The sequence below is a fragment of the Penicillium manginii genome, assembly GCF_028828005.1.
Source record: "Penicillium manginii strain IBT 31320 chromosome Unknown utg000005l:1.0-5665137.0:1.0-5668048.0, whole genome shotgun sequence".
Taxonomy (NCBI): Eukaryota; Fungi; Ascomycota; class Eurotiomycetes; order Eurotiales; family Aspergillaceae; genus Penicillium; species Penicillium manginii.
In genome coordinates, this window is record NW_026643106.1 from 2,123,746 (window position 1) to 2,150,920 (window position 27,175).

The 27,175-nt window shown below is 49.9% G+C and overlaps 11 protein-coding genes across 11 annotated transcripts; 2 read left to right on the forward strand and 9 right to left on the reverse strand.

The window, feature by feature from the left end:
• Positions 1-1,072: 1,072 nt before the first annotated feature.
• On the reverse strand, positions 1,073-3,565 carry N7533_007177 (FAD-dependent oxidoreductase; the record flags this gene model as incomplete). The annotated part of the gene is made up of 5 exons (XM_057103827.1): positions 1,073-1,811; positions 1,875-2,470; positions 2,522-2,892; positions 2,943-3,214; positions 3,273-3,565. The coding sequence occupies 5 exons, from the start codon at positions 3,563-3,565 to the stop codon at positions 1,073-1,075; spliced, it is 2,271 nt and encodes a 756-aa protein (XP_056958784.1).
• Positions 3,566-4,299: 734 nt separating this feature from the next.
• On the reverse strand, positions 4,300-7,353 carry N7533_007178 (basic helix-loop-helix domain-containing protein; the record flags this gene model as incomplete). Its single annotated transcript, XM_057103828.1, has 1 exon — positions 4,300-7,353. The coding sequence occupies one exon, from the start codon at positions 7,351-7,353 to the stop codon at positions 4,300-4,302; it is 3,054 nt and encodes a 1,017-aa protein (XP_056958785.1).
• Positions 7,354-9,661: 2,308 nt separating this feature from the next.
• Positions 9,662-11,211, reverse strand: N7533_007179 (putative GTP cyclohydrolase II; the record flags this gene model as incomplete). The annotated part of the gene is made up of 5 exons (XM_057103829.1): positions 9,662-9,667; positions 9,723-10,004; positions 10,066-10,205; positions 10,259-11,075; positions 11,158-11,211. The coding sequence occupies 5 exons, from the start codon at positions 11,209-11,211 to the stop codon at positions 9,662-9,664; spliced, it is 1,299 nt and encodes a 432-aa protein (XP_056958786.1).
• Positions 11,212-11,837: 626 nt separating this feature from the next.
• N7533_007180 (Zn(II)2Cys6 transcription factor) lies at positions 11,838-14,055 on the forward strand (the record flags this gene model as incomplete). The annotated part of the gene is made up of 5 exons (XM_057103830.1): positions 11,838-11,842; positions 11,896-12,806; positions 12,863-13,283; positions 13,342-13,633; positions 13,693-14,055. The coding sequence occupies 5 exons, from the start codon at positions 11,838-11,840 to the stop codon at positions 14,053-14,055; spliced, it is 1,992 nt and encodes a 663-aa protein (XP_056958787.1).
• Positions 14,056-14,206: 151 nt separating this feature from the next.
• N7533_007181 (GMC family oxidoreductase) lies at positions 14,207-15,856 on the reverse strand (the record flags this gene model as incomplete). The annotated part of the gene is made up of 1 exon (XM_057103831.1): positions 14,207-15,856. The coding sequence occupies one exon, from the start codon at positions 15,854-15,856 to the stop codon at positions 14,207-14,209; it is 1,650 nt and encodes a 549-aa protein (XP_056958788.1).
• A 1,101-nt stretch (positions 15,857-16,957) lies between these two features.
• On the reverse strand, positions 16,958-17,400 carry N7533_007182 (uncharacterized protein; the record flags this gene model as incomplete). Its single annotated transcript, XM_057103832.1, has 2 exons — positions 16,958-17,265; positions 17,352-17,400. The coding sequence occupies 2 exons, from the start codon at positions 17,398-17,400 to the stop codon at positions 16,958-16,960; spliced, it is 357 nt and encodes a 118-aa protein (XP_056958789.1).
• A 33-nt stretch (positions 17,401-17,433) lies between these two features.
• On the reverse strand, positions 17,434-17,941 carry N7533_007183 (uncharacterized protein; the record flags this gene model as incomplete). The annotated part of the gene is given in 2 exon segments (XM_057103833.1): positions 17,434-17,837; positions 17,848-17,941. The coding sequence occupies 2 exon segments, from the start codon at positions 17,939-17,941 to the stop codon at positions 17,434-17,436; spliced, it is 498 nt and encodes a 165-aa protein (XP_056958790.1).
• A 289-nt stretch (positions 17,942-18,230) lies between these two features.
• On the reverse strand, positions 18,231-19,529 carry N7533_007184 (uncharacterized protein; the record flags this gene model as incomplete). Its single annotated transcript, XM_057103834.1, has 1 exon — positions 18,231-19,529. The coding sequence occupies one exon, from the start codon at positions 19,527-19,529 to the stop codon at positions 18,231-18,233; it is 1,299 nt and encodes a 432-aa protein (XP_056958791.1).
• A 901-nt stretch (positions 19,530-20,430) lies between these two features.
• dbp5 (ATP-dependent RNA helicase DBP5) lies at positions 20,431-22,261 on the reverse strand (the record flags this gene model as incomplete). The annotated part of the gene is made up of 6 exons (XM_057103835.1): positions 20,431-20,709; positions 20,786-20,986; positions 21,042-21,279; positions 21,334-21,828; positions 21,890-22,046; positions 22,180-22,261. 6 exons carry the CDS (start codon positions 22,259-22,261, stop codon positions 20,431-20,433), a joined length of 1,452 nt encoding a protein of 483 aa, XP_056958792.1.
• A 447-nt stretch (positions 22,262-22,708) lies between these two features.
• N7533_007186 (putative actin polymerization protein Bzz1) lies at positions 22,709-25,264 on the forward strand (the record flags this gene model as incomplete). The annotated part of the gene is made up of 5 exons (XM_057103836.1): positions 22,709-22,753; positions 22,819-22,845; positions 22,933-23,460; positions 23,514-24,801; positions 24,870-25,264. 5 exons carry the CDS (start codon positions 22,709-22,711, stop codon positions 25,262-25,264), a joined length of 2,283 nt encoding a protein of 760 aa, XP_056958793.1.
• Positions 25,265-25,671: 407 nt separating this feature from the next.
• N7533_007187 (uncharacterized protein) lies at positions 25,672-26,906 on the reverse strand (the record flags this gene model as incomplete). The annotated part of the gene is made up of 4 exons (XM_057103837.1): positions 25,672-25,897; positions 25,962-26,377; positions 26,552-26,685; positions 26,831-26,906. 4 exons carry the CDS (start codon positions 26,904-26,906, stop codon positions 25,672-25,674), a joined length of 852 nt encoding a protein of 283 aa, XP_056958794.1.
• Between the last annotated feature and the right edge of the window lie 269 nt (positions 26,907-27,175).

Genomic DNA, 27,175 nt, shown 5'->3' on the forward strand with positions numbered 1-27,175 from the left:
GGCGTCGTCAGCCGCCCAACACCGTGAATACGCAGTATTCCCTGGGAGGCTGATCTCGGGGAGCAGGAGGGAGAAGAGAGGGAAGTTGGAAGATTAGCCGATCTGGATGGAAAGATAAATCCGAGTTCACAGCGGCATGTGCCAGGACATCGCCGACATAAAGTTGTATTGAGTTGTCTTGGCCTATCGCCGCACCTGGATGCCGTCATCGACCCCTGGGGCCTTGGAGACCTATTCTCTACCGAATTGGAAACACCGTCATTCTTCCAAGGACGAAGCCCCACACGAAAACGTGAGTGTAACCGACCGAATCGGGTAAGACTAGATCGAAGCTAGCTTAAGCTTATGCGGGTATGCACGCTGTCAGTGGCGGGTATGGCGTAAAGTCTAGTCCCTAGCTCCCGCGGACCCAGTCTCCCACAAGGGACAAATCGGCATGCGCAATGCAGCTGAACTCACCGAATTCAGAAAGCTGGTTCTGATGGGTGATTTGCATTGCTAGTCTCGAAACAGTGGGATGGTTGTTTGTCGGCAACCCGAAAACGGATGCGATGACATGTGCCGTCTTCGGCTTATCCCTTGTTTCTCCCCGCGCACCCAGTCGCCCATCGGACATCTACTCCGACCCCAATTTACCCCTGGATTAACTTCGAAATATTCCCTGATCTTGGATTTCGGCAATTCCAAGTTTTGGACTTTTAGATGGGTGACAATTGACATCTAAACGTCATTTCCACCAGACCGTGCGGAGCCCCGGAGAACAGCGTGGGCGCAATCCGATCTTCCTGAACGCAACTGCAACGTTAATAAACAATGGACCAGTTAAATAGTGGATACAGCGTAGCATGTGACGTTATACTCTCCATCTTCAGTACAGAGGAGATGGTTGTAAAACTCTAAGTCTAGGCCCTTCTCTTATGACATCCTAGGGATCTGTTCAGCGAGGTGAAGAATGAGAGGAGAGAGTACCATTTCCTAATATGTATACTATTGCCTGTTTGAGAATCGGATTCGCCGACTTTAATTGCCGAATCTGAAGAACTAGTCTTCACGCTATGGATCGATCTTGCGATCAAGTCTCCTTCTCATCGAATCCGTTGTCGATGGAGCTCTGTCTCCTCCGTGATGCTTCCCATTCGGTTTCTCGCGATGCCCACAGGTGAGCGAGAGCTACACCAGGGCCCAATGAGAGACCCATAGCAGCACGAAATAGCATCATGGAGCCCAAAGTCTCGGAGCTAGCATTGACTCTACGGATATCCCAAATGACAAAGCACGTAAAGGCCATCAGCATCACATCCAGCAGCAATGCCTTGACATCATCTCCTCCATACAGATTTCCCGAGGTCAATACCGAGCGTAGGTCGACGAACCTCAGCCTAGAGTGCCCTTTTAGAGGTTCTCCAAAAAAGGATACCAGGAGCAGACTTAGTTGCAAAAGTAAGAAAAGTTTGGAGATCGACTTCAGATCTCGATCGCCCCACAGAAGGGCTGGACCACCACGACTAAAACTAGTAGGGGCCCGCCACAAAACCCATTTAGTAGCAAGCTGAATAGTGAGGGGCAGGGTGGCATGAGCAAAGGCCCATGTGAACGATGGGAACGTGGAGCAAGCATATGTATATGCTATAACTGGGAGATAGTTGACGAAATAGGCAAGCTGGAGGGCTTGGGCAGTGGCTAGATCGATCGCCCTTGGGGAGGGGTAGTAGTAGGACCCAAGGCCTGTGAAGAAAATGAACAGAGCCATGTATAGGGGCGCCACAAATTCCCAGCCGACGAAAATGGCAGTTATTCCGAATGGAAGGGCACTGGTCTAGATTAGCCGCGCACGAGATCAGAAGGCGGGCATGTAGTATAACGAAAGTACCCACCTGCGTAATGGACCAATCGAGAAACATGTGCGATACGACTCGACGGATATAATAACCGTGATGACTGTAATGGAAAGGTTGTAGTAGAGCTGGACAAAAATTGCTCTTTTCTCTGATGTCGACGTCGGCTTCTCTTGCTGCGTATGGGGATACAGGAGAAACATCAAGGTAGCAAGGAAGAAAGCAAAAAGCATAGTGACAGCGCCTGAGCGATGTTTAGGATTGACTCGAACCTCGTCAGCGAACGGCATAAAGCCACCGCGTGAGGTTAGAGGCAAATACTTCAGGCGTGGAGTGGAAGCAAACATTTTACCAAGCGCATCAGCCATCACTTCCATTCCCGCGTTTTTGATCAGTTTTAACTGAATGAACTTAGTCACGCGTGTTTCCAGAGCTTCCATTTTTTGTATGCCGTGAGACTTATCAACAACTTCGCTGGATAGCGATAGTCGAGCCTGTTGATAATTATTCAAGGCCGTGTCCAGACCAGCTTCGTTGATATTTCCATATTTTACTATGGTATCCTTCAACTCATTTGCTAGAACAGCAGCGGATTGTATTGCAGTGTTTCCGCCTAGCCCACCCAGGGGATTGACCTGTAATATTATTAGTTAGTATGGCACGTCGTCATTGTCGGTGTATCCTACCTTGTGCCAGGAATCACCAAGCAGCACCATTCGTTTATAAAAAGAATGCTTCAGGATACCCTCTTCGATGGGGACAATTGAAACTCGAATTCGTCGGTCGTAGATGTCTCCGAAGTTTACACCAGGCCTCACGATGTCATCCCGAGCTAAGGCAACGACTCGATTCAGGTCATCTTCCGTATAGCGAGGAATCGCTTTCCCTTGCGTCTTTTGCTGATTTTTGAATGGCAAGAACCAATACAGAGTTCCGTCGGGTCCAGCTGCGCAGAGATGATTGTGGCCCTCTCCGAAACACTTGAATGCTTGGTCAGGGAGAATACCCTCTGGTGCCTTTGATATACCAAACAGGCCGCCATAATCACAAGTAAATGCTGTTCGAAATAAGAATTCTGTATCAATGAGGTGAGGCAAAACAACTCACCATGTGCTTCTGGGAAAAGATCAAGTCCAGGACTATGCTCAGCGGCGATACGCTGCATCTCCCGCCGGACACGACTATGGACACCATCTGCGCCTACCACTAGGTCTCCATGGAAAAGAGAACCGTCGGCTGTTTCAACCTCCACCCCTTCGGAATGACAAAAGATTTTGACAGCGCTGTGCGAGGTCTTTACTTTAGATTTATCACGAAGATTCTCGAAGAGCGTCTCGATCACCTTTCTCCGGTCCATAAACCGCATCTTAGCACCGAACCTGCAACCCCATTTAGCGAACAAGAACACTCATCTGCGCGAATTCGCAAATAGCTTACGATTCTTGAAACCAGTGCCCAAATTCCTCCAGATTGACGGCTGGACCTCCATACCGATCCGCCATAAGCAGAGAATTGACCGGCTCATTTGCTTCTTCGAGAGCCTGGTAACAACCCAGTTGATCGAGAATCCGCGCGCCATTCGGTTGAATCGCGAACCCGGCTCCAAGTTGCGGTGCAACAAGAGCGTGTTTTTCTAGTACCACAAAGTCAATGTCGTACTGTTCCAGCATGTTGGCCAAAGCCAGGCCAGCAATGCTGCCGCCAACAATGATCACCTTGAATGGCGACATTGTATCGATCTGGTGGACTGTAAAGTTTGGGTTAACCCAACGAGGACTTTCCTGCTTTTTCTACTCTGATCTGGGACGGAATTGGCCCTTTTCCATGTCCTTGTCCGTTCATGCAGATTTTCTGGTATCATGTTACGAGGATTTCTGCTTAGTTTGGGGGCCATGAAAAGCGGAGCTCTCTCTTGTTGGGACCCGCTGATTTGCTATCGTCGATGCTTCGTTGCTCCGTGACTCGCGCAAAATGTAACAGCTCGGTATCGTTCCGTTTCACCCCGATCGGCGTTACGGGTTTAGTAGGAGTCGGAGCCAGGATGTGTATAAACCCTGGAGGCCCCAAACTACGAACGTGATAGGTGCAGGAGTTAGGGATTTATTATGTGGCGGCCAAGACCGATCAACACACCATGCCACCTTACAATTCAAAAACTATTTGATCAAAATTTGATATTTGAATAATACAATTCTTTATCACTAAAGGTTGTGCTGTAACAGAACCAGCAATATCTGGACATCGACGAATGTTTTTTGCCCAACAAAAGACATGTCCCAATCATGAGAAACGCCACGACCCGCCTTGCTCGCAGTAGATCCCCAAAGCGGTCTTAGTACCATCCCTTTCCCATGATTTTTCCTAAGATAATACAACCCACTCTCAAAACGCCAGATATTCCGAATCCTAAACCCATAACGCCAAACTATCATATGATCATCATGAACTGCAGCAGGCTACAGCTTTAAGCAGACACCTCCTGGACCTTCTCGGGAACATTAGGAATAGGAATGCACTGAGGGTCATCCTCCAAGCTAAGGCTTCCATATCCAGTGTCATTGCTAGCAGACCTCTCCCTGCGCAAAGGCCTTCCGAAATGAGATCCGGCCACGTCCTGATCAGCATCGCTCTGATGAGACTGGTCAGAGGCACCGCGGCGACGACGCTGACGTCGCTTTCTTGATTGAACCATCTCCGGCGGCGGTGTGTGCAGAAAGTCATCCACATTGATGCCTGCATTCGCACAGGCAGTGGAGCATGACTTGACTATCACATCAACAAGTGTAGAGGAAAAGCCGTAGAACGCTGGGTTGTAGGCATTTCGCGACCAGTAAATGAGCTCGGCAGCAACCCGGCCCAAGTTTGGGATATCTCGGGGGCAAACAGCGGGCTTCCGTGGGACACGAGGCTTTTCGTCGGCCTCATCATCTGCAGAAGCAGCCTCCGAAGGCGGCGCCGAAGGAGCAGAAGAATCCGACGAAACAATATAATCGACATCAGAGGCGAGGACGTGCATCAAATGGTAGACCGCTGAGAATCCGAGCAAGCTAAGCTCGACGGGGTCAATGGGGAGTTGGTTGAACCAATTGGTGGCTTTCTGGAGGGTAAAAGAAGCGGGTAGACTCGTGTCACCCGCAGATCGAGAAGTTACGACCGTGGCAATCATCGCACATCGCACCGCGATCGAAATTTCATCCCGAACCGAGACAGGCAGCGAGGAATCCAGGAAGTTTGTGGTCTGGTTATGCTCGTCCTTTCGCTTATCTTTTGGAAGTGTGGCAAGGACTGCTCCGACGTTTTCAATACGACCTTGTTCGAAGAAAACTGCCTTCATGACTAGAGCGCGGGCATAGGCAGCGGAGAGACCGGGAGCCACCTTGAGGGCCATGCGGATCTTCTCCTTAAACGCGTCGCGGCTTGTTTTGGAAACGGGTCCGCCCTCGCTGGCCTCCAGGTACTTCAGGAGGGCATTTTGCAAAAGATGACTAGACCACCAGGCTGCGAGAGCGTCGACAGAGCATTGGATCGCAGGGTCTTCTTCAACCACATCAAGCATGACCTCATCATCACCCGTGCCTTCCTGTGTAGGCCGGTTCCAGGTCAGGTTCACAGCACGTTGAATGATACTATCAGTCATGACATCTTCGCAGTCGAGATCGACGAGAGTAGCGAGATGAGATGGAAGTCTATCTGGATGTCCCTCAGGGAGTGCGTCGTTGATATCTTTGGCGACGCCCCACTGGAACCGGGCAAGAGCACGAGCAATGTCGTTGGAAACTTGGAAACTCCACGATCCAGGTTCACCAACACGCCACAAAAGAATTCGAACATGCAAAGCCTTGAGCATCATTCGCATTGGGCTTGAAGGAAGCGTTCCAGCAGCGAAAATAGTTAGCACAAGACGGCTCTTGCTAATCTCGGCATCGCCACCCGTAAGTTGAGCATCGATGGCGATATCCCACGTCTTGACACGACCTTTCTCATCCTCCTCGGTGATTCCAGTAGCCCAGGAGTAGATCTTCCAGCCCATGAAGCACCGCAACACGTACTCAAAGCATCGCGATGTAACGACATACCACTCGCGGAAGAATCGGTGCCGTGGAACACCCACTCGTTGCATGCTTGTCAACCACGCCTGACGACGGAAGTCACTTGATGTCGGGGCGGTTGTCTTTGCTTCCAGGACTGCCTTGGCTGGGGTACGCTGTGTAACAGGCTCAGAGTTAAAGAGGTAGACGAAGACAATGAAGGCGCTGCCAAAGACCATCATGCCAAGGATCAGAAAGTGCGAGATAGCCCGTGCATGCGGGGAGTACCAGAAACTGTTCATGTAGTACTGCCAGTGAGCAAGAGAAGAAGGCTGGAGGCGGTTCAAGAGGTTGAGAGGCATCGCCAGCAAACCCTTTGCCTCCGATTCGGACTTATCCGAACCAAAACCTTCGAGGACCATGAGCCCAGCAAGAGCTCCCAACATGTACTTATTCGGCATCTTTGATCGTCGACGGGATCCCTCCTCCCGGGACAACGGGCCATTTGAGGATGGAGTTGACAGGTACGATTCCGCAAAAATCCCTCGAGGCGCATTCTCTTCTCGGAATCGTTTGAGAGATTCGGGAATCTTGATCATACCTTCAGGAGGGCTGCTTGAAGTCGGCGGGCTGTCGAGTTCCTCTGGCTGAGAAAAAACACTTGGTGATGTGCCGGCGTTGGAATCACTGGATACTGTATAATTGCTGGGCGAGGAAACGGAGGCCGACGATGTCACTGCTTGATCGGCTGCTTTATCGACCTGGCGCAGACGGTTCTTCAGGCCAGTGTTTTCATCTTCAAGCCGCTTATTGCGAATCTCGAGGTGCTTGATGTACTCTGTGGCCTTGGATAAAATGGAAGCCTTGTTGAGCTTGTTGGCGGACTGCGCAGCGTCTCCATCATCTTCTTCATCATTGGAATCGCCATTTGGATTCTTCGACGTCCGAAGACTCGGCACGCTGTCTCGGAGTTCGGCGATCTTCTCGTTGAGATTGGCTCGGTATCGTTTCTCGATGACATTGTGAGCACGCTTCTTTGCGGGCATTTTCTTGCCGGGCTGAACTGGCCCAGTCGCAGTTGTAGCATCATCGTCGCTGCCTGTCTTTCGCTTCCGACCGACCCCCACGCTCGAGATCGGTGATACGAGGCCGGTTTGTGAGGCTGTGAAGTTGGAGGCGATGGAGCTTCTCCCGGTTGCGCTGCGTTTGAATCCTTCGTGTTGGGGTGCGGGGATCTCCATCAAACCAAGTGGGAGGTGCGGAGAGAATTCCTGTTGCTGGAGATGACTGGGGGAACTGGAGACTGTATTCGGGGAGACAAATGGAAGGCTGGCAGGCTTTTGATCATTTTCTTCCGAGAACATGGGCTCATCCCATCTCATCCACTGGGTCCAGTCCTGGTTGGAGTTCTCGGCGGTTGATTGGGATTGGTTCGGTCCATCCCCGCCGCCATTCTGGCGGGGAGAGAAGAGTTGGAAATCATTATCCATGTTGAATGTAGTAGATATGGTGACCTGACGCCCAAGGCGTGGATACTAGACTCGTGTTGAGTATCAGATCGAATGCAAAGCAAAGCCGCGCACGATTGCGAACACTAAGTTGACTGTTAGTTCCGTCTAGGGAGTCGGAAGAGGGCCACCGGAATCTTCATGCATTAAGGAATGTGATAATGGAATTGACGACCAATAGTGACAGGGGACAAGTCAACAAATAATCCCATAACTTACTGGATGCCGTGCTCGTATCAATCAATAGGGATGAAGTCGGATCAACGTCCAGGGCAGAGTAGGGAGATGTAGAAGCAAAACTGAAAGAGGGGAAAGGAGTTGTCAGAGTCATGACCGCAGGAGATCCATGGGAACGGAGAGCTAGGCAATGATACCCACATTGCAAGTCAGTAGCGTCGGCGGGCCCTTTCTGCGACCAGATGGGGGGGAGGAGGTGGGTTCTCGAAATCAATTGGCGTTTCCCTGCGAAGACGATCACTTCGTGCAAGCCGGTGGATCGCAGAAGATTTGGCGCCAAACGAAACGGTAAAACGAGCCAGCGAAGATCGGTGTTTATTGAAGAGATGCAAAAGTCGCGGAAGTGAGACCAATCGAGATGCCCCCAGGCTGTCAAAGTTGAAGCCTGCTCGCCCCGTCGTATGATTCCGGCTCGCCGCACTTCCGGGGGTATCGTATCGGTATTTGCCGGGATTTGAAAGGGTTGGGTTGTGCTTTCAGGCGGGTTCCAGGCAGCGTGACCGTGTTTCACAGTGTAAAGTTACATGTTTTATTACCAGCCCAGACAAACCCCCTGATGAGTCAGCTCAGGCATGTGACAAGACCACAAAATCGTTCGAATTGCCCAGTAGTCCTTGACTCAGCATGAATGGTTTATTTGATATGTACTTTTTTTATTAATTTTCTGATTTAATATTCTACTTCTCACTCACCCATCCACTGCCTTCTTCCACACCGAATCTGCGTAAAAATCAGAATGCGCGCATTGCCAGGGAGGTGGCCCACTGCGGCGTCTCACGGCAGAATGGGCTGCGCGTTCTGATCTTATCTGATCGTGCACTGGCTCCACTCATCCAGCCCCAATCCACGCCCACGGCGACTATCACGAATAGGATCACACCGTCTTCCGCTAGAAACCCCTCCTGGTGGGTCTATAATCCGGTGTCGGCGGGCCCCAATTGAGTCCGAAAATCCCCTCATTCACCAAACAGACTACGACAACCGTCTCCAGGAGGCGGGGGCCCGGTAGAGGATGGAGACCAGGCGGCCCAATCTGCGTCATAATGGTTGTTGGGTGGGAGGCCGGCCCCATGTCGGAAATCGGCCGGTGCGAACTCGAGACTTCTTTTTCAGAAAAATGTCTCGTCCAAAATTCCAAACCATGGTCCGCTGAAATTCCTACAGATGCCTCTCGATCTCTACCGCCGAAACGCCCCCTTCCTTCCAGCTTCGCCGCTCTTTCGGTGAGCTCGTTTGCCATTGCTATCACTCTCCATTCCATTCCCCCAATTGATTATCACGGCTTTTTATTCCCTTCAGACATGCCGATCCTCGCCACTGAAAGGTACAGCGCCACTTAGCCCGATCCCACCCCTGCATGGTTTGTCGACAGGCATTGGACTTCGAATACCCTAATCGCCCTGCAGCGGTGAAGGGATCATAGAATGGATACCAGCGCCACGTCTGCCCAGAATAGTATTGTAAGCCTTGGGGGGGAAGGGCTTTCTGCCGATAACGGTCCCTGTCGTATGGCTCCGCTGGACTGGGAACTTTGCAACATTGTCATCGAATGCACAGGAATCTTGTGTGGCATTTCGGCGGTCAAAGAGTCGACCGAATCTCTTACATCCAGGTCATCGCAGACAAATTATTGTAGCACATATGTCTCTCCAATTGGGTGAACATGTAGACTGTGTTCAGCTCTGAACGCGACATTCATCTAGCAAACGCGTTAGGACTAGGAGCTCGTGTGACGTAGCTCTACCCTCAATTGATAACTTGAAGGTAGCGGACGCGCGCGTGGAGAGGGGGGCGTTATGTTGGGGATCGGAGCCGGTCCGACTTATCGGCCCTAGCCTGAGGGAAAATGTCGATCACGTCAGTCTTCAACTGCCATGATGACCTTGGAGTCTACTACTTTACTCGAATTCGATCTGATGCATATACTTGGATTTCCTTTATATTCGAATACTAGCACCATTTATGCCTGATTTTGGGCAACTCCTGGAAACATGCAACGAAACACAATGAAGAATGAAACAAAACAGAAATGCCCAAAAGTAAAAAGCAAATATCAGTGCTAGAACGGGGTTAGTACTATCATCCGCAAGAGAACGGCCGGGAATAATGCTCACAGTGATATCCTCCCACTTCTCCCAGCCACGTCCCTTAACCTGGGCAAGCTCATCCATCGTGAATTGCTTACCGGTAGTGAAATAACCAGCATTGATCTTGGCATCGATCTCAACTCGGGAATCGCTGGGTATCATTTCTTCCGGAATAGGAATCCGCTCGATAATCTTGATACCAGAGTCGACGATCGCATCGTGCTTCATGTTTGACATGGACAGCATGCGATCAATCTTCTTTATACCGAGCCAGTGCAGGATATCTGGCATTAAGGCTTGGAAACGCATCTGTGTACAAAAAAAGGTCAGAACGAGTTCACTTCAAAAAGAGCTTGGTTGGGTTTCGTACATCCCGCACGCCGGCAATGTTCTCCGTTCGAGTGAAATACTTGTCAGCGGTGTCTCCGCCTCGTTTTCTCGCGTTGTACACGAGATACTTGATCACTTCTCCCAGTGCACGGCCCTCCTTGCGGAAGTATATCACGACTCCTAGAAAATATCACGTTAGAAGATAGCAAGTGACCATTGAGGTAAGTACCCACCAGAACCTCCATTCTGGGCTTCTTTGATTGCCTCCTCGATGCCAAATGCGAGATATGGCCGACAGGTACAGATGTCCGATTGAAACACATCACTACCATTGCATTCGTCATGAATGCGCAGTGCAAGCTTGACATTCTCATCTGAGACTCGCTCCGGTGGGCCAAAGATGTAAACAGTCAAGCCTCCAATTGGTGGCAAGAAGACCTTCAGATCAGGGCGAGTTATCAACTCTGGGTAGCTACCTCCAGTCTGTTCGAATAGAGTCCGACGAAGAGTTCCTTCATCCACGCCGAAGCGTTGAGCAACACCATCCAAAAACCAAACCGGTTCAACCGCGACCTTGGTGACTCGAACCTCGCCAGATGAATCGACAAGAATATTACCATCGACTTGCAGTCGATTTTCACGGATCGCCTCGCCAATCTCCGCCAGCTTCATATTAGCCCGAGTGATTGCCATAGTGGGCCGAATGTCCCATCCGGCCTTGAGCTCCTCGCTGTATTGATTGACTATATCGTGACCGTACGGATCCATTGAGACGATTTTGGTCTTGTCCGCCCACGCAGGCTGCCAGTTAAAATCGAAAGTGGGTTGACTGTTTCGCAGGTCCGGCCGGAAATCAGCGTCCAGGTCACCCGAGGCAATTGCTAGAGCATTGTAGATGCTATAGCTTCCGCCATGGGCACCGATCGCGTTGCGGCGTTTCACGAGGTTATCTCTTCGAGAAACGATGATCGGCCCGCGAGCTTTGGCATCGGGCGCACCCCATTCCAGAGGGACTGGTTCGATTCCACTTTGGCCAGGGTATGTGGTCAACTGCTGCTGATTAGCATTCCAATAGTTCTGTCGCCACTATAGCTAGGGAGGAAGGGGGGAAGCTTCCTATAGGGAGGCCTACGATGATATGCTTGCTGTAGCGATGAGCTGCAGACGCCGGCTCTGGAGCTGGCATGGTAGAAGAAGAATCGGATTCAAGAGTCATGGTATTCAGGAGATAATGACGAAGAGAAAGAGCAGCCAGACTGATTTTACGGTGAAAGACTGGGCTGCAGCAGGCCCCGTGACATTCCACTCCCCCGCACGTTATCGCCTTATCTCTCTTTTAGGCCCCTCCAATGCTACGCTGAGTGATTTGCAGTAGATTAAAATTTAATCTTACGCTATACTTTCGTCTGAGATAAGGCAATATCGAAAATTTTGGTATAAGATCATCTGGAGGAGCTACGAACTATGACAATTCCCCTGGAGATCCGCCTAGGTCCACTCCTCCACCCAACCATGGCAAATTACTTGATCGGGACTAGCTCCATTTCAAGAGCGAACAGCTTATCGACGGAGGAGACCTCGGCCTCAGGCCTCGATCTTGATTCACTCCATACTCCGTAATTCCGATCCACTTCGGAGTTCTCGGAATTCAACTCGTATTTCGGAGTAATCCAGCGAGGCCAACGCCGAACCCAACTCGACCACCTTACTTCACCTTAATCGACAACATCCATTCAATGGATTACCTTACCTGCTAAATACTAAATATATCATAATTGTCAAAGTTCTTATAGCTCTCGCCGTAACACATCAATGAGGTACGTAGATTCATCCCGTTTCAGGCCTTAAGATATTGACACCATGGAAATAGTTCGCGGCGCCGTAACGGCAAACGCCCCTCTTGCGAGCCATGCCGACGCATGAAGGTGCGATGCGATCATATGGGTGCCCCTTGTTCCCGGTGTAAAGCTCGCGGAACTGCATCAGAATGCTTTTATCACCCAGCGCCATTAACAAGGTTACGAGACCGGAGCTACTTGCAGCTCACAGAGGGTGTCCGATTTGACCGAGCCCCGGAGATACCTTCTGAGTCCGACACACAAGCTCCATCTGAATCGGAATGTTGGACTAAACCATTTCTCACGGGATACCTTGGTCCGACCAGCTTTGTGTCCTGTCTATGTGACGATGTGGACTTCTCCTCGGATGGTCGAAGTATCGAGATGCAAAATTCACCGCGAGTTCTGCCCTCTTTTTGGGTTCAAAAAGTCTCCGATATTCTGCTTGCTTTGACAGATTTTGCCCCAGTCGAAGCAGTAATTCGCGAATATTATGGCTTGAGTCAGGCCTCTGCCATTCCTGGGCCATTTATCTTGAACAGTCTGGCCCCAGTTGACTCTATGACCAAGGGCCTTCTTTCTGCCCGCAAGGCTGGTGAATCTAAGTCTTTCTTAACGGCAAAGGTCATCCAGAATACGGCCAAGACTTTTGAAGTTCCACCTTCGGTAGCTGGGAAAGACTTCCACTCTTTATACACCGGTCAAGCTATTCGGTTGGAGATACTCGGGGTAATTTGCTCATTAGCCGGGCGCGGAACCTATCTGGGACTCGCTGGAAACAAATTTGAAAGCGAGAAACAACGTTTACAATTCTCGAAGAAGATGCTCATCGCGAGCGATGCTGCACTTCATATTTGCAAAATCCTAACCCCCTTGAACGATCTTACCATTTGGCTGGTACACGACAATTTGTTGTTCTCAGATGTTGCAAATGGTAACTCGAGTGAGTAAAGGCCTTGTGCAGTTGCCCTTGTGGAAGTCCTTCCTAATAATTCCCAGGTCCTCAAACATGGAATAAACTCGGCGAGTTGTCTACGGACATATTTGCACTTGGCCTTCATCGCAATTCAAAAAACCCTACTCAAACGCCAGAATTTCTCCTGGAATCTCGTCGGCGTACTTTTGCAGCAGCATACAGGTTAGACAAAAGCATCGCGACATTTTTAGGCCGACCGCCTCGCATACCAGCAAGATATGCCGATTGTGGTTTACCACTCGATGTTAGTGACGAGGCATTTTCAACTGAAGATGGGAATCTGAGTTATCCTCCCGATGAACTTGACATCAACGGCTGGAACACCCTCGGCCTCTTTTACCCTGCGACTTGGATGCGCGCTCGTTCGATCATATGTGGATTCCGTGATGAGATTCTCGAAGTTTCACTGCAGAAGGACACCCCTGAGACTGCGGCCATTCTACTGTAAGATTTACCCCCCTCTCCCGCGAGGGAAGCTTGATCATCTCACTGAAGTATGCAGTGGAATTTCTGAAAGATGCCATGCATCGTGGAATGAATTACCTGCCCATCTCAAATATACTCCACAGTGCTGGGACATGAATCTCCCAATCGCTACTCCGATCATGCTGGTTGTTTCATATCTAGCGTATCTATACAATGAGTTCTTGGTACACCAGCTCCTAGTCGGCAAGAAAAACCCTAGAGGGAGTCGTGCACTACTATCCGTTAGTTCGGATATTTTATCAGCAGTCCTAATACTTGGAACTCGACGTGAGCACGCTGTGGACTTGCGATCGGACTTTACCTGGCTGGTACGCATTGAAATTGAATCCCCTCAATTCTTGAACCAACGAGCTAAATTTTCCTCTAGATTCTGCTTTATGGCATCCCCAGTGCTAGCATCCTTGTCAAAGCCCTTCAGAATCAAAATTGTACTGGAATACCATTACTATACGAGGGCTCGAGGTCTGCTCTGATTCGAAGTTTGAGCGTCTTCATCTCTCATTTAGAAACAGTTGCACAGCCTGAAAATGCTAATTACTCGTTATTTCAACGGGCAAGTCAGGTATTTACGAAAATTATTGACGAAATTCTTGAACCACAGGTTTCACTGCCTCCTAGTGAGCTGAATGATTTGGCTTTGCTTGATTGTGATCAAGTGATTGATATGAGTGACTTAGATCTGTTGAATACCATCGAAATCGGTGTTTCTTTTGACCAGTGGTTGATTTAAGAAATATCAATACAATATCTTTCACGTTGCAATTTGGATGTAGAGGTTCTGATAAAGATGACAATAGGTATTCGTGTGTACCTAGGCAAACCGACAACATGCTTTAGCTTGCTTGCCCAATTCAATCTCAAACATAAAAAAATGTGAGCTTTCAGTTTCCAGTATCAGCAATGAAATCAGCAGCCCGATCTGCGACAGTGTATATGCAGTATTGGTAATGGGCAGCAACTGGGGTTGGCAGTACACTGGCGTCGACAACTCGTAGTCCATCCACGCCATAGACGCGCAATTCGCTATCCACGGCCTTGCCCATAGCACAACTACCGGCAGGATGAAAGAAAGTGTTAGCTACCCGCCGCACACGAGCATCTATTTCGTCATCCGAAGATTTTGTGGTTAAGACAGGATATCCCTCTGGTGCGACCTCGGTGTCGATCACGTCTTTTAATGCCGTGGACTCTTGGAAGACTTGCAATGCCCGTCGGATACCAGCACGCATCATGGTTCTATCAAGCTCGGTTGCATAGTAGTTTGGATCAATCCGCGGGGGCGCAGTCGGGTCATTCGAAGAGAGGGTAATACTGCCTCGAGAAGTTGGAAGCATTCCCAGTACAGGTGTTGACATATGGAGACCATCGAATGGAATGTCCATATCAGCGTGCACCGCACCAGCCGGCGCGTACACGTTCAATGTTTCAGTGAAGCAGTTCTTCTCGTCTAGAAGACACTGACCCTCTTGGCTAGATATTTCAACTCCATCTCTGATTAAGGCATCGGTTACTAACTTCTTGTCCAAGCCAGCAAAGACAATCCAATCGGCAGGTAATCCTAGTGCAAAGGCAGGATTGCCCCCAATGGCGCTCATTGGGAGACCAAGTTTCTCTTGTTTCAGCTTCCAGATCAGCGCAACAGCCGGATGATCGTGGAAATTGCGACCTATCTCAGGTGCATCGACAACCTGGTGAATACCGTGCTGCTTGAGCTGCTCTTTAGGCCCAATGCCAGATAGAAGAAGAAGTTTCGGTGTGTTATAAGCCCCGCAAGAAGCAATCACCTCTTTCCGAGCATAGAAGGTCCGGCCATCAAGAAGTTGAACACCCTTCGCACGCTGAGTCTTGGTACCAGAATTAGTTTCCGATAAAAGGATACGAGCGGTCGGAGCCTCGGTCAAAACTTCAACTCTGTCAAGGTCGAAGACTTTGTGTGCAAATTGCCGTCTCCCTTCGTTCCAATTCTCGACTAGCTCTGTGATTCCTAGAGGGTCTCCCTTCTGTGGATTTGAGTTGTGACAAGCACCCTCACTTTCCCATCCACTTCGCACAAGATCGCGAAGTGGGTATTTGCGGTCCTGGTGGCTGTGTGAGGTTGAGCTCGTCTTGATCACGCTATCCGATCCGCCGTAGCGTTCAAAATATGGTAAAAGGTTTTCATAGCTCCACCGATCATCCCTCACTAGCTTTGCCCAACGGTCATAGTCGACCTTAGGGCCGCGGAGCCAAGTGGCGTAGTTGATGGATGACCCGCCTCCAAGAGCTTTGGCAGCGGCCTGGTAGCAGACTCGGTTGTCTAGATGGGGCTGGGCCACTGACAGCAAGTCCCAGTCAAGATCCGAGTGGTGAATACCGAAACATGCAAGCGGTGCGCTGGTCAGAGGATGACCAACTGGGTCCTTTCCTGCTTCCAGTAGAAGAATTGAAGCATCTGGAAGTTTCTCATTCAAACGAGATGCAACAACACATCCGCCAATTCCACCTCCCACGACAATGTAATCGTAGGATGAAGTACTAGATGTTTCGGCCATGGCCACGGGCAATCAAATTGATTCTGGGAGGGTTCGAAAATCTGTATATATCTACAGTCAGGTTTGGGCAGGAAGAGCGGGGTAGATTTCATGAGCCGAGCGGAGTGATGAAGTAAGAAGTAAGCCATGGAGAACCCTAAATATGTGTCTTTCACCCGATTAAGTGTTAAAAATGACCAAGAGTTATTCCTGGCCCCCAAAGCCCTCGCACTTATACCTTAATCTGCGCGGATCCACTCTGGCTGTGACATCCGATACTGTAGTAAGGTATTCTCAGTACGAATGGGTCAATCTCTATTTCAGAAACAATTTTGGCCAAGACCGTCTCGCGCATTAGTGTATAGACTTTTAGCATATCATTGAAACTAGAACGACACTCTCCATACTGAGACCGCGTCAATACAACATGCACTAAACCCGATTCCTCGTTCAGACAGTGGACTATCTCTTGAGATTTTCAAGAATCGCGGAGGGGTTTAATGGAGAGAGACCGTCGCTAGCAAATGCCTTTTTGATTTCCTCAGGCCTGAGCACCTTATTGCGATTGGTGAAGAAGCTCTTGATGAAGCATCCTTTTTTCTTCCTCGATATCCGCCATTTTAACACCAGAAAAGCTTTTGAGTCTCCAGTAGTCCTTGTAGGAAGCGAAGTGCTTCAACTCAAACGGTTGCATAAGATGGCCCATCTTTAAAGGAAAAGTGAGTGGGATAATATTGTTTTGATCGCAGAACTCCAGAAATGCGAACGTCAGATGTGTCGGTTCGCCCCGGAACAGTATGATTCGAAATTCGGCGCCGGTGACGCGATCCTTTGTTTGGCGATCAATGAACTGGATCAATTCGAGTGTCACCTCCTCAGTGATGCGACCACTGGTAGGCTAGGGCAGTATTTCAGAGTACCTTCCGAATAATCCTCCTGGGCATTTGAAAGCACATCTATTGAACTCTCCTTAAATTGGCCAATTCTATTTATTACATGGCTATTTTGGTTATCGCATGACCAGTGCTTCTATCTTTCTAGGCCGGGCTTGGTGGCTACAAGTCGAAAGTTGAAAGTTCTGGGGGAGAAAACTCGACTCATAGTATTCCAAGGCTTCTAAGCCTATATGACTTGTTCTTCCCTCGTTATTGTAAAAAGAAGCCTCCTGGAGTTCTCATCCTCAACGGCATTCTTCCCTTTGTTTTGAACACCAACTTCGTCAAGGGAACCTTCAACCGTCCACTTTGTACCGGTTGCCGCTCCAACCTTGTCCCATAAGTCGGCCAATGTGCTCACATCATGTCTGAAACTAGTACTATCCGGCTTAATGGCTGGTACTTCAGACAGCTTCACACTCCCACTCTGTCTGCCAACAATTATACCCCCATTCTTGTCTAGTTTGGCAATAGACTTTGCCGCCTCGAGCTGCTCTGCAAGCGGGAGAAGATGGAAAAATGCAGAGCAATGGATTACATCAACTCCTCTGGCCACAAAGCTTGTCCAAGGCTCGCCTTACGACTCGTCCATGATGATATCGGCGACCGCGAATTTGCTTTCGAGTGCATTGTGGTCGAGAAATAGCTCGCATCCAGGATCCATCAGCGGGCCTTCGATGTCAAGGCGATTAGTTGGGACGAGGGCACGCCGTCTAATACAAGCTGGCGTAAATCTTGACCAAGGCAGCATCCCCGATCGAGATATATTGCCGAATGATCATATTTGAGACGCGCCAAGATCGACTCGTAGAGTGGATGCGTTAACAGCGTGAGGTTGAGAAAGCGGTAGTGCCATGTACAAGGGTATGGGTTGGCGGCAAATCCACGGGCACGCTGGTAATTATTATTATTAACCAAGTGAGCATTTCGAATGAAGCGGGAGCCTACAATCTTGTTAACATGCTTGACTACGTCCGACGAGGGAACCTTGGAGTAGGCCTCAAGCAGATGGCGGATCTGTGGGTTGACATGTTCAATATCGGGATCGTACCATTTTTGGTGACGGTCTGCATTCACCCGTAATTGGAATGTGGTATTGCTCGGTGTAGCTCAGGAAAATTTCGGTCAACTTGAGAGATAATACAGGACCACTATATACCAGGGGGGCCATGATCGGAGTCCTACTAACCCCGCCCAGCGACTCCCAACTTGAAGTGGACCTTACGACGATCAAGGTATGTCGTCATTTAGTTAGTTAGTGCTTGGAGGTATCTTGTGGCTGGGTTGAATTGGAGGAAAGAAAAAAGTATTTCAATTATGAATTAATCATGATCGGGACATCAAAAGCGTATCCTATAACAAGAATTATGTGGGTCTCTCAGGACTAACAATTCGATCGGTGACAGAGTAGAATATAAAACAAGTCTTTCGCTCAAAAGACAACTCGCACATACTGGAAACTACTGCGTCCTTTCAGCTCGCTCGGCCTCGTTAACGGTGATGTTCTTGGGTTCGGCATCCAGCTCCTCGCCTCTCGGCGTATCCGTTGACCCTTGCCCATGATGAGGAGACGGAGTACACATAGGTGGCATGCCGTGCCCATCGGTTCCACTAGGTGGAGAATACACTTGGGTCTGGCCCGGAGACTGGTATGGTATTTGAGCTGTCATTGGGGCCGTAAGACCGAGGGCCTCAGTGGTAGGATCGCGTCTCTTGAAGAAGTTCTTCAACCAAAAGCTATACTTCGTTCCGGATGACATCTCTGCCCAACGAGCTGCCAGAAAGGTCTGTTGATCAGGGGTCTTGGCTGGGTATTTCTTCACAGAAAGCAAGGATAGACAGGAGAGAATTGGAAATGAACAGGCGAATGCATAGGGGAAACCGCGGCGAACTTTCCCCCCGAGCATGGCGCGCCTGTAGATGAACCAGCTCTCGACCAACCCGATTATGAGGCATAGACCGAACCAGCTGAAGATTACGGCCAATGCAACAGCCCACGGTGTGATTCCCCAGGTGTAGTGGCACCCGTCAGAGCAACAATAGCCGCCCCCAATAGCAGAATTCCCAGCGGTCCAGATGAACTCCTGACAACTATAGTAGCCAGAATTTCCGCTGCCATATCCAGTGCTGTCGGAGTCTCCTGAATTCGATCCGGAATTTGAACCAGAATTAGCATAGTAGCTGTAGCAGGATGTATAATATGCCGGCTTGTATTGCGAACTTGCGGAGGAAAAAACGCTTGCCGGAATAGCTGTAGAGTCCAATAACGCTTTCACGTCGGTGTAGGCCCCTGTGATGTAGGAATAGTGCTCTGTTGTCGTTTTTATCCAGATTGGATCCACGAAGCCATTGGCATCATTTGGTACATACACAGGGATGGTGGTCGTCAGCGACTGCTTTGTTGTATAAGAGCATGACGGTGGAGCTGTGTATGTGATGCTGACATAGTAATCCACGTAGCGATTGACAGAGATGGAAACGCCAGCTGACGGCTCCACGACCAAATTGAGAGCTGTTACATCAGAACTGTATCCTTCAATCTCGGTATATGAGGTGATCACAGATGGATTTGTGATTGTCGGGGAGATTTCGACAGTCCTTGTACGCATGATAGGATCCTCTGTGAGATATTTCCCTGTATAGCCTGGTACTGCGGCGGTTTCGATAACAGCGATGTACTTAGTACCGAACCATGGCGAGGCTTTGGCTGGAGCCAGAAGCACCGAGGCCAGAAGAAAACAAGCTCGGGGTAGCTTCATAGTGCCGAATACAACAATCAATAGCGGGGGAACATAAGTGAGGAAGGAATTCGCGTATTCAAAGGGCACACTCCTTATCATATAGTATGACTCGGAAAACTCGACATCTTGGCCTGGGGAGCTCGCGCCTGACTATGCCCACTTAAGCCTTATTTCACGAAATGATACCCACAACAAGGTAGGCTCAAATGCTCAATTCTCTAAATAGGTTATTGCGGGCCCATTCAAATGATTTTATTGGCCTCAATTTGTAGAACGAAGACCGCCTATTTCCAGGGCTCGTATCCAGAGCCTCGGGCGTTGGTCATTGGCCTGAACGCGGGTGAATACGAACAAGCCAAGAACCCCAAGAGCCGCTAGCCTTAGGGAGACTTTTTTTCAGGGTCCGGGGGTTATTTTACGCACAGCATCTCGAGTTGATGGTACCCTCTCTCGACTGCAGAACGCCTCTTCATAGATTGGCCTTTCATACTTCTCACAACTTTCACATGTGGAACGAATCCCACAGGACTCAGCCATCTGCAAGCCCATGAAACAAGCTGGCTTCCTAAATGTCATGAATAGCCTGACTTTGTGATGTGGCTTGCTCCTGGACTATGTTCTCGTTAACTTCTGAGCTTGAAAGGGCCATGAGGCGAAGAAAAAGTACATGAAGAGAAAAGAGTAGAGGAAGGAATTTTGAATTCGTGAATTGGTATCTAGTACTAGTATGGCAGCCATCCTCTAGGATCATGAAAAACAGGTAATAGTTCGTAACTCTTCATGCAGGACGTGAATCGACAAGCCCTTGCAGCTTTGTCGTCAAAGGACGGAAGAAGGTAAAAAGAAAAACACAGTTAGGCCTTCGGCGCTAGAAATTTATCCTTGACTTCGCGGCGGAATTGACCTGGGCACAAGGAATTTATTGCTGGTTGACAGCAAAGTTGGCCTGAGCGCGAGAGTTCTTGATAGTCTTCTTGATGACCTCTTCGACCTCATCCCAGTCACCAGTATCGACGCGATCAATCTGGCAACCGAAGTGCTGCTGGATCTTGCGCAGCATGTTCCACTCTTCCTGGTTAGAGACGAATGAAATCGCAACACCGATACGACCAAAACGGCCAGTACGACCGATACGGTGCAAGTAGGTCTGGTAGTCGGGCTCGCGAGGGCGCTGCGGGTTGTGGTGGTCGGGAATGTCCTAGTAAAAGATAACAGGGTCAGCTCTATTCGTGTATAGAAGAATGTTCACGTCAGCGGGATAAATGAGGACATACGTAATTGACCACCAGGGAGACGGTTGAGACATCAATTCCACGGGCAAGAACATTGGTAGTGATGAGGACCTTGGCATCACCGCTACGGAAAGCATCAATGACACTGTCACGTTGGCTGCCTTCAACACCTCCGGTCAAGGACGCCACAGTGTGACCCTCTGCGACCATCCGCTTCTCTATTTCGGCGGCCGAGTTACGGGTCTATCATCAATCGTTAGCCAAAATGATTAAAATTGTGAAGCTTTTGAATACGAACCCGGACGAAGATGATGGATGAGCCGACAGTCAGAAGACCGTACAGCTGAACAAGGTTGTTGTACTTCTCCTCCTCGTCGTTGCAATCGATATAAAGTTGTTTGATACCCTCTACTGTCAACTCTTCGTGCTGTAGTCTGATCTCGTTGGGGTCCTTGGCGAATTTCTTCGAGTATTCGCTAACATGTTCGGGGAAGGTGGCGGAGAAGAGGACAATTTGAGTAGTCTGGCGGAGCGCACTAGACAAACAATTAGCTACAACCACCAAAGGAAAAGAGCTTCTCGGAACTTACGACTTGACGCGAATGCATTGGTCACCCATGCCTTGGAGATCGAGCATGTTGTCGGCCTCGTCCAGGACAAGAACGCCAATATCATTCGCCGCAAGGATGCGTTTCTTCATCATGTCCATCACAGTACCAGGGGTTCCAACAACAACGGAGCAGGCCATTCTGGCGGGGCGAGTATTCGAGTCGGCGGGGACAGCGGTTCCAATAATAAGACCCTCAAGGAACTGGCCCATGATTTGAATGACTCCGACGATTTGACGTGCCAGTTCGCGAGTAGGAGCCAGGATGAGAGCCTGTGGCTTAGTCTGCATATCTGGGGAAAGGTCGAGACGGTTGAGGACGTTCAGGACGAAGGCTGCGGTCTTACCAGTACCCGATTGGGACTGACCAACGAAGTTCTGCGCGGGGTCGGCCATGAGCAAGGGTAGGGCACGTTCCTGGACCTTGGAGGGTTTGCGAAAGCCCATCTTGGAAAGACCCTTGAGGATTTCCGGCTTGCTATTGTGTCGTAATTGTCAGTCAATGCATTTCGTCTTCGATATCATTCAACGGTACTCACAGATTGAGGTCCTTGAATTCCTTCGCAGAGAACAGGGGGTTGTTTGGGTCGGCTTGAAGATCGCTCAGCTTGACCTCCACAGTATAGTCCGGCTCGTTGAGCTCAGAGCCCTTGAGCTCAGCTCCAGCACCATCGGTGTTATTTTCTGTGGCAGGAGCTGAATTAAAATGCGTCGGTCATTAGCGATATAACTCATCTATCAGATTTGTTCGTCGCCCGCAGAGGCGTGTAGTTGGTGGATGTGTGGGGAGGAGGGGATATTGACGAAAAAGTCGAGCAAAGATTCGTACCGGTTTGAGCATCGGGGGCGGCATCGGGGCTTGTGATGCGGCCCTCAAGAGAGCCAGCGTTTTCAGGAGTCGCATCAGACATCGTGAGGCGTTAGGTGAAAGGAAGGTGAAAGGCAAACGATGGAAGTTGAAAGCTCAAAACTGTTTGGCAATGATGCCGCCAAGGCTTCTCAATGCCTGTCCAGGCAGGCGGTGAATAGTCAATAATATATACCGTATGGTATTGTACCCCGCGGTTATCGTAGCCTATCGCAGTGCATTATGCTGTATGGTATTGTCACAGGCACCAATCTGGGCAGACTCCCCGCTCTCCCATCGCCTCCGAGGCTGGTGCGATCATCTTCAATCTGATCCGAATTGGTCTTTGCGCCTGCGTGACTCGTGGAGCTTCTACTTACTCCTCATTCCGATAATCCTTTTGTGGCACAGGACATTCATCCTTCTCAATTTGTGTCCTCGGGCCCAGAATCTCCGACTCCACCTCCTCTCAGCACATGCGTGATTTGGCCTCAACACTATTATATCGGCCATGGCGGCAACAGACGTGGCTCCCCAATTTGGGACAGAGCTAAAGGTGAGTCTTGCAGGGTCCCCGTGGACAGTCTGTAGGCCTGGACTAATCATTCTGGAATTATATAGGATAACTTTAAACCTGTCAACGCTTGGGTAGGCCATCCATACCCGGTTCCCCGCAAAGGGAGAGAGGGTCATGTCATCGCGCGTGTGCGGAGCTAATGCGATCATGTCACACAGGTATCCAACGGCATATCATGGTTGGAAGAAATTCAACAATTCTATCGCGAGCGCAGTGCTATCGAGAAGGAATACTCCGCCAAGCTTAGCGCTCTGTGCAAGAAATATTACGACCGCAAATCGAAGAAGATCAGTCCGCTGAGCGTCGGCGACACTCCTACCTTGACCCCGGGCTCGCTCGAGAGCGCCTCCCTGACGACATGGACACATCAATTGAATGCGGTGGAAGCTCATGCGACCGAGCGAGACAAGTTCGCAACCGACTTGGTTGCGCAGGTGGCGGAACCCCTCAAACATGCGGCAACTCAGTACGAAGAGATCCGCAAATGCCATGTCGATTACCACGGGAAGCTTGAGAAGGAGCGGGACGCATCATATGGGGAGCTCAAGAAAGCAAAGGGCAAATACGACGGATCTTGTCAAGAGGTCGAATCCCGACGTAAGAAAATGGAATCGGCCTTTGACCACGGCAAAGCCAAGGCGCAGACCGCATACCAACAACAAATATTGGAAATGAACAATTACAAGGTATGTTCATATTTCCTCCATGGCGGTCCACACTGAATACTGACAAATACCAGAATCTGTATCTAATTAGCATCAACGTCACAAATAAGTTGAAGGAGCGATTCTTCCATGAATATGTTCCCGAAGTGTTGAATGTAAGCCAAACCCTGCCCATGATAGCCATGAGAGAGGCCTATACTCACCATAGTCATAACCAGGGCTTGCAAGACCTCAATGAAACTCGAGTCAAGCGGTTGAACGCACTATGGACTCTTGCCGGGCAATTGGAAAAGTCATATCTTACAAATAGTGTGAACCACACTACGAATCTTCTCAATGAGATCCCCCGCAACGATCCTCGCCTAGACTCCATGATGTTCCTCCAGCACAACGTGAGTCAAAGCCAAGAACCCGGTGATACGGCTTTCGAGCCCAGCCCTGTATGGCACGACGATGCCACAATCATCATCGATGAGTCCGCCAAGGTGTTTCTACGAAATGTACTTGGTAAGAGTAAATCATCGGTCCGTGAGCTGCGGGTCGAGGCGGATAAAAAGAAACGTGAAGTTGAGACCGGCCAAAGAGTCCGAGAAAACATTCAACAGGGTAAAGACAATCGCAATGAGGTTGATATTGTTCGATCTATTTTCTATCTGCAAGAAACTTTGCATGAGGTGGAGCGTAAATGGCTGACCGCTGAGGTGGAAACATCCACTATCATATCTGTGGCTGGCGACTTGTCGATGGGAGCCAAGAATCACAACTTTAGGTCCCAAACTTTCAAGATTCCTACCAACTGTGATCTTTGTGGAGAGCGCATCTGGGGCCTGTCTGCGAAGGGATTTGACTGCCGGGATTGTGGTTACACTTGTCACAGCAAGTGTCAAATGAAGGTGCCAGCAGAGTGTCCTGGCGAACAGACTAAGGAGGATAAGAAGAAACTCAAGACTGAACGCCAGGAACAAGCCGGCGCTGTTCCAACGATTGACTTGGAATCATCTGCAACTTCTGCAGCTGCTCCGTCATTAACCCGACAAAACACTATGACCTCATTGAGTTCAGGATATGCCGCCAGTACAGCGCGATCAGTATCGGTCTCCAATGTCGCGACTCAGCCTACCCCCGAGAATCCTACGGAGGCAGCCCCTGAGCCAGTTGCTGAGACCAAACCAGCCACAGCGAAGAGGCATCGAGTGTTAGCTCCTCCTCCGTCGGCTTATACAACTGCGCCACCTGCCAGCGCCCCCAGTCCTTCCAAGTCAGGCGACCCAAAGGGCAAGATGCTCTACGCCTACCAGGCCACTGGTGATGACGAAGTAACTGTCCAAGACGGGGATGATGTGACAATCGTCGAACCTGATGGTAAGTAAACCCCTGGCTTCGATTAATATTTGTTTCTGCCGCTTTTCATAATCTGACCATATGCTCAGATGGATCGGGATGGCTACGCGTCCGAGCTGGTTCTCAAGAGGGACTAGTCCCATCTGCCTACGTCGAAGCTGCCCCAACCCCATCCCCAGTGCCATCGGCTAGCCCAGGACTTCCCGAAAGACCCGGATCGACCTACTCCAATTCGTCCGCTTCCTTAGCGGGTAGTATCGCTAATAAACGCGTCGGGCCCGCGGTTGCGCCCCGCAGAGGCGCCAAGAAGCTGCAGTACGTGGAGGCACTGTACGACTACGAAGCGCGGAGTGACATGGAGTGGACCATGGCTGAGGGCGATCGCTTTGTCCTGGTTACTCGGAACGGCGGAGATGGGTGGGCGGATGTCGAGCGCGGTGGAGTCACGAAGAGCGTTCCAGCGAACTACATCCAGGAGGTGTAGGCTCGCAATTGTATACTCATTGCACAGTACAGGAGGTGGTTGTGGTGGGTTGGTGAATGTGGCCCATCTTATTTTGCTTTTTTTCCCCTCTCAACGTTTGTTTGGCGCTGCTTTTTCTGCCCTCCAGTATGATCTGCATCAGTAAGGAGCGGAGCGTTTGGTCTTGCATCATGGATACATATGCGAATTTAAAATATGCCGAAGCAATTCAATTCGTTGTGCATTGTTCCAAGGTTTCCAAGGTTTTCTCTAAAACCTCAAAGTCCTTCTTTGTGCTCCAGGGCTTGCGTGCCGTCCTCCAGGGCTATTTTTACAAATGCACAACTTGAAGTCAACAGTCCCGGAGATCTAGGTAAGTGAGTGGTGTCTATAATGATCGGGGGTTTTATCTTAATCATCAGTCATTGTTATTGCGTCACAGGTGGAAGTGTAACAGGGGGGAATCCTGTATCTAGATGTTCAAAGCCGGTCTCAGGCGACCACATATATCGCGACCAGTCCTCGATATGAAAGACTTCATCTGACAATCCTTCAGTCACATCAATGTCCATATTTTCCAAATACCCCAAGGAATCATTCAATGTCAGCGAAGGATCCAAGGGGGTCTCGAAGGGATTGCTGCCCTCCAGAGGACTTATCATCGGCACAGTTTGGGCCATTTGAGCCCCCCGATATCGTCGAGGGAAGCAGGCTATACATGGGGTCAAAGGTATGCTCAATTAACAGCGGGTCCAGAGCAAAATCCTCTGCCCCTGATCGAGCATACGACGGTATAGTGTTATCCTGGGGCGTGGACAAATTCCGCGCCAGGTATGTAGTGGATTTCGTCAGATGGCCTGATTCGGGCCCCGACCCCTCTGATCCCGACCAGTCTGCCGTCAAGGCTGAACCACGACGCGAAGATGACTCGGGATAAACGGGGGTATGTGACTCGGAGGCCGAGGCACTCGTCGAGCCGGAGCGAGAGATGCGCGCCGACGACTGCGAGGACTGCGGACCGGCGCTATTCCGCGAGGATGCGCCTTGGGCGTCTTTGCCATTTGGTCGAGGCGCGATAGGGAGGAAACCGTGAGGGTTGTGGTGGCGGGGATAGAGTCTGCCGTGCGCTGCTTTCTATAGATCACAAAAAAAGAAGCAATCAGCACCTTGCCGATCGCGCATCTCGATGGTCCTCGTTGCTTGCCCAGAATTGCCCAGGCTGAGGGCGTCAAGATGTGTGTTATTCTCATGACTTCCCAGCTCCCTTTTTTCATGGGTTGGGAGCTGGATATGTTGTGTTTGCGTTACTTTTGAGGGAGTTTTGAGCTCTGCTTCGCGCTTTGCGCGGGCGTGCTCGCTTGGTGCTGTGCACGGTGTTGAATGACAGACGGTGCAAGTGGCGAATGGTCGTCCCTTGCGTTTGATGCGAATCAACGGTCGATCTAAGGGGGGGTTTTTAGATTAGCACACCATCTACTAGTATGAGGGTGGCTCGGGGCTTGCGGCCACTTCTAGTAGTGAGTTTATAGACCAGGTGGGGGAAGGGAAATGGGAAAATAGGGATATGAAAGGTAATATTTCACATACCATGATGTTTGCAGCTGGTCACACGGTGTCCCCGTATGCAAGCTTCACAAGCCCACTTTTGACCGTCGATAAGCATCCCTCAATGAAATGAAATGAAGTTTTGAGGGTGGGAAGGGTCACCGAGCTTTTATACCTTAGCTACACTCATTGATCACTCAGGTCCACCCAGTCCAATGATTTTGCTAGGTTTACTGTTTCTGGATGTGGGAAACAGTTAATTTTTTTTTTCTTTTTTTCTTTTTTGGTAGTCGAGGTAGGACTGAGGGGGTGGTGGGAGCTGGTGGGAGCTATGACATAGCATAACACAGATCTGTATTGTTTGTAGGGCAAAAGGGAAGGGATCCC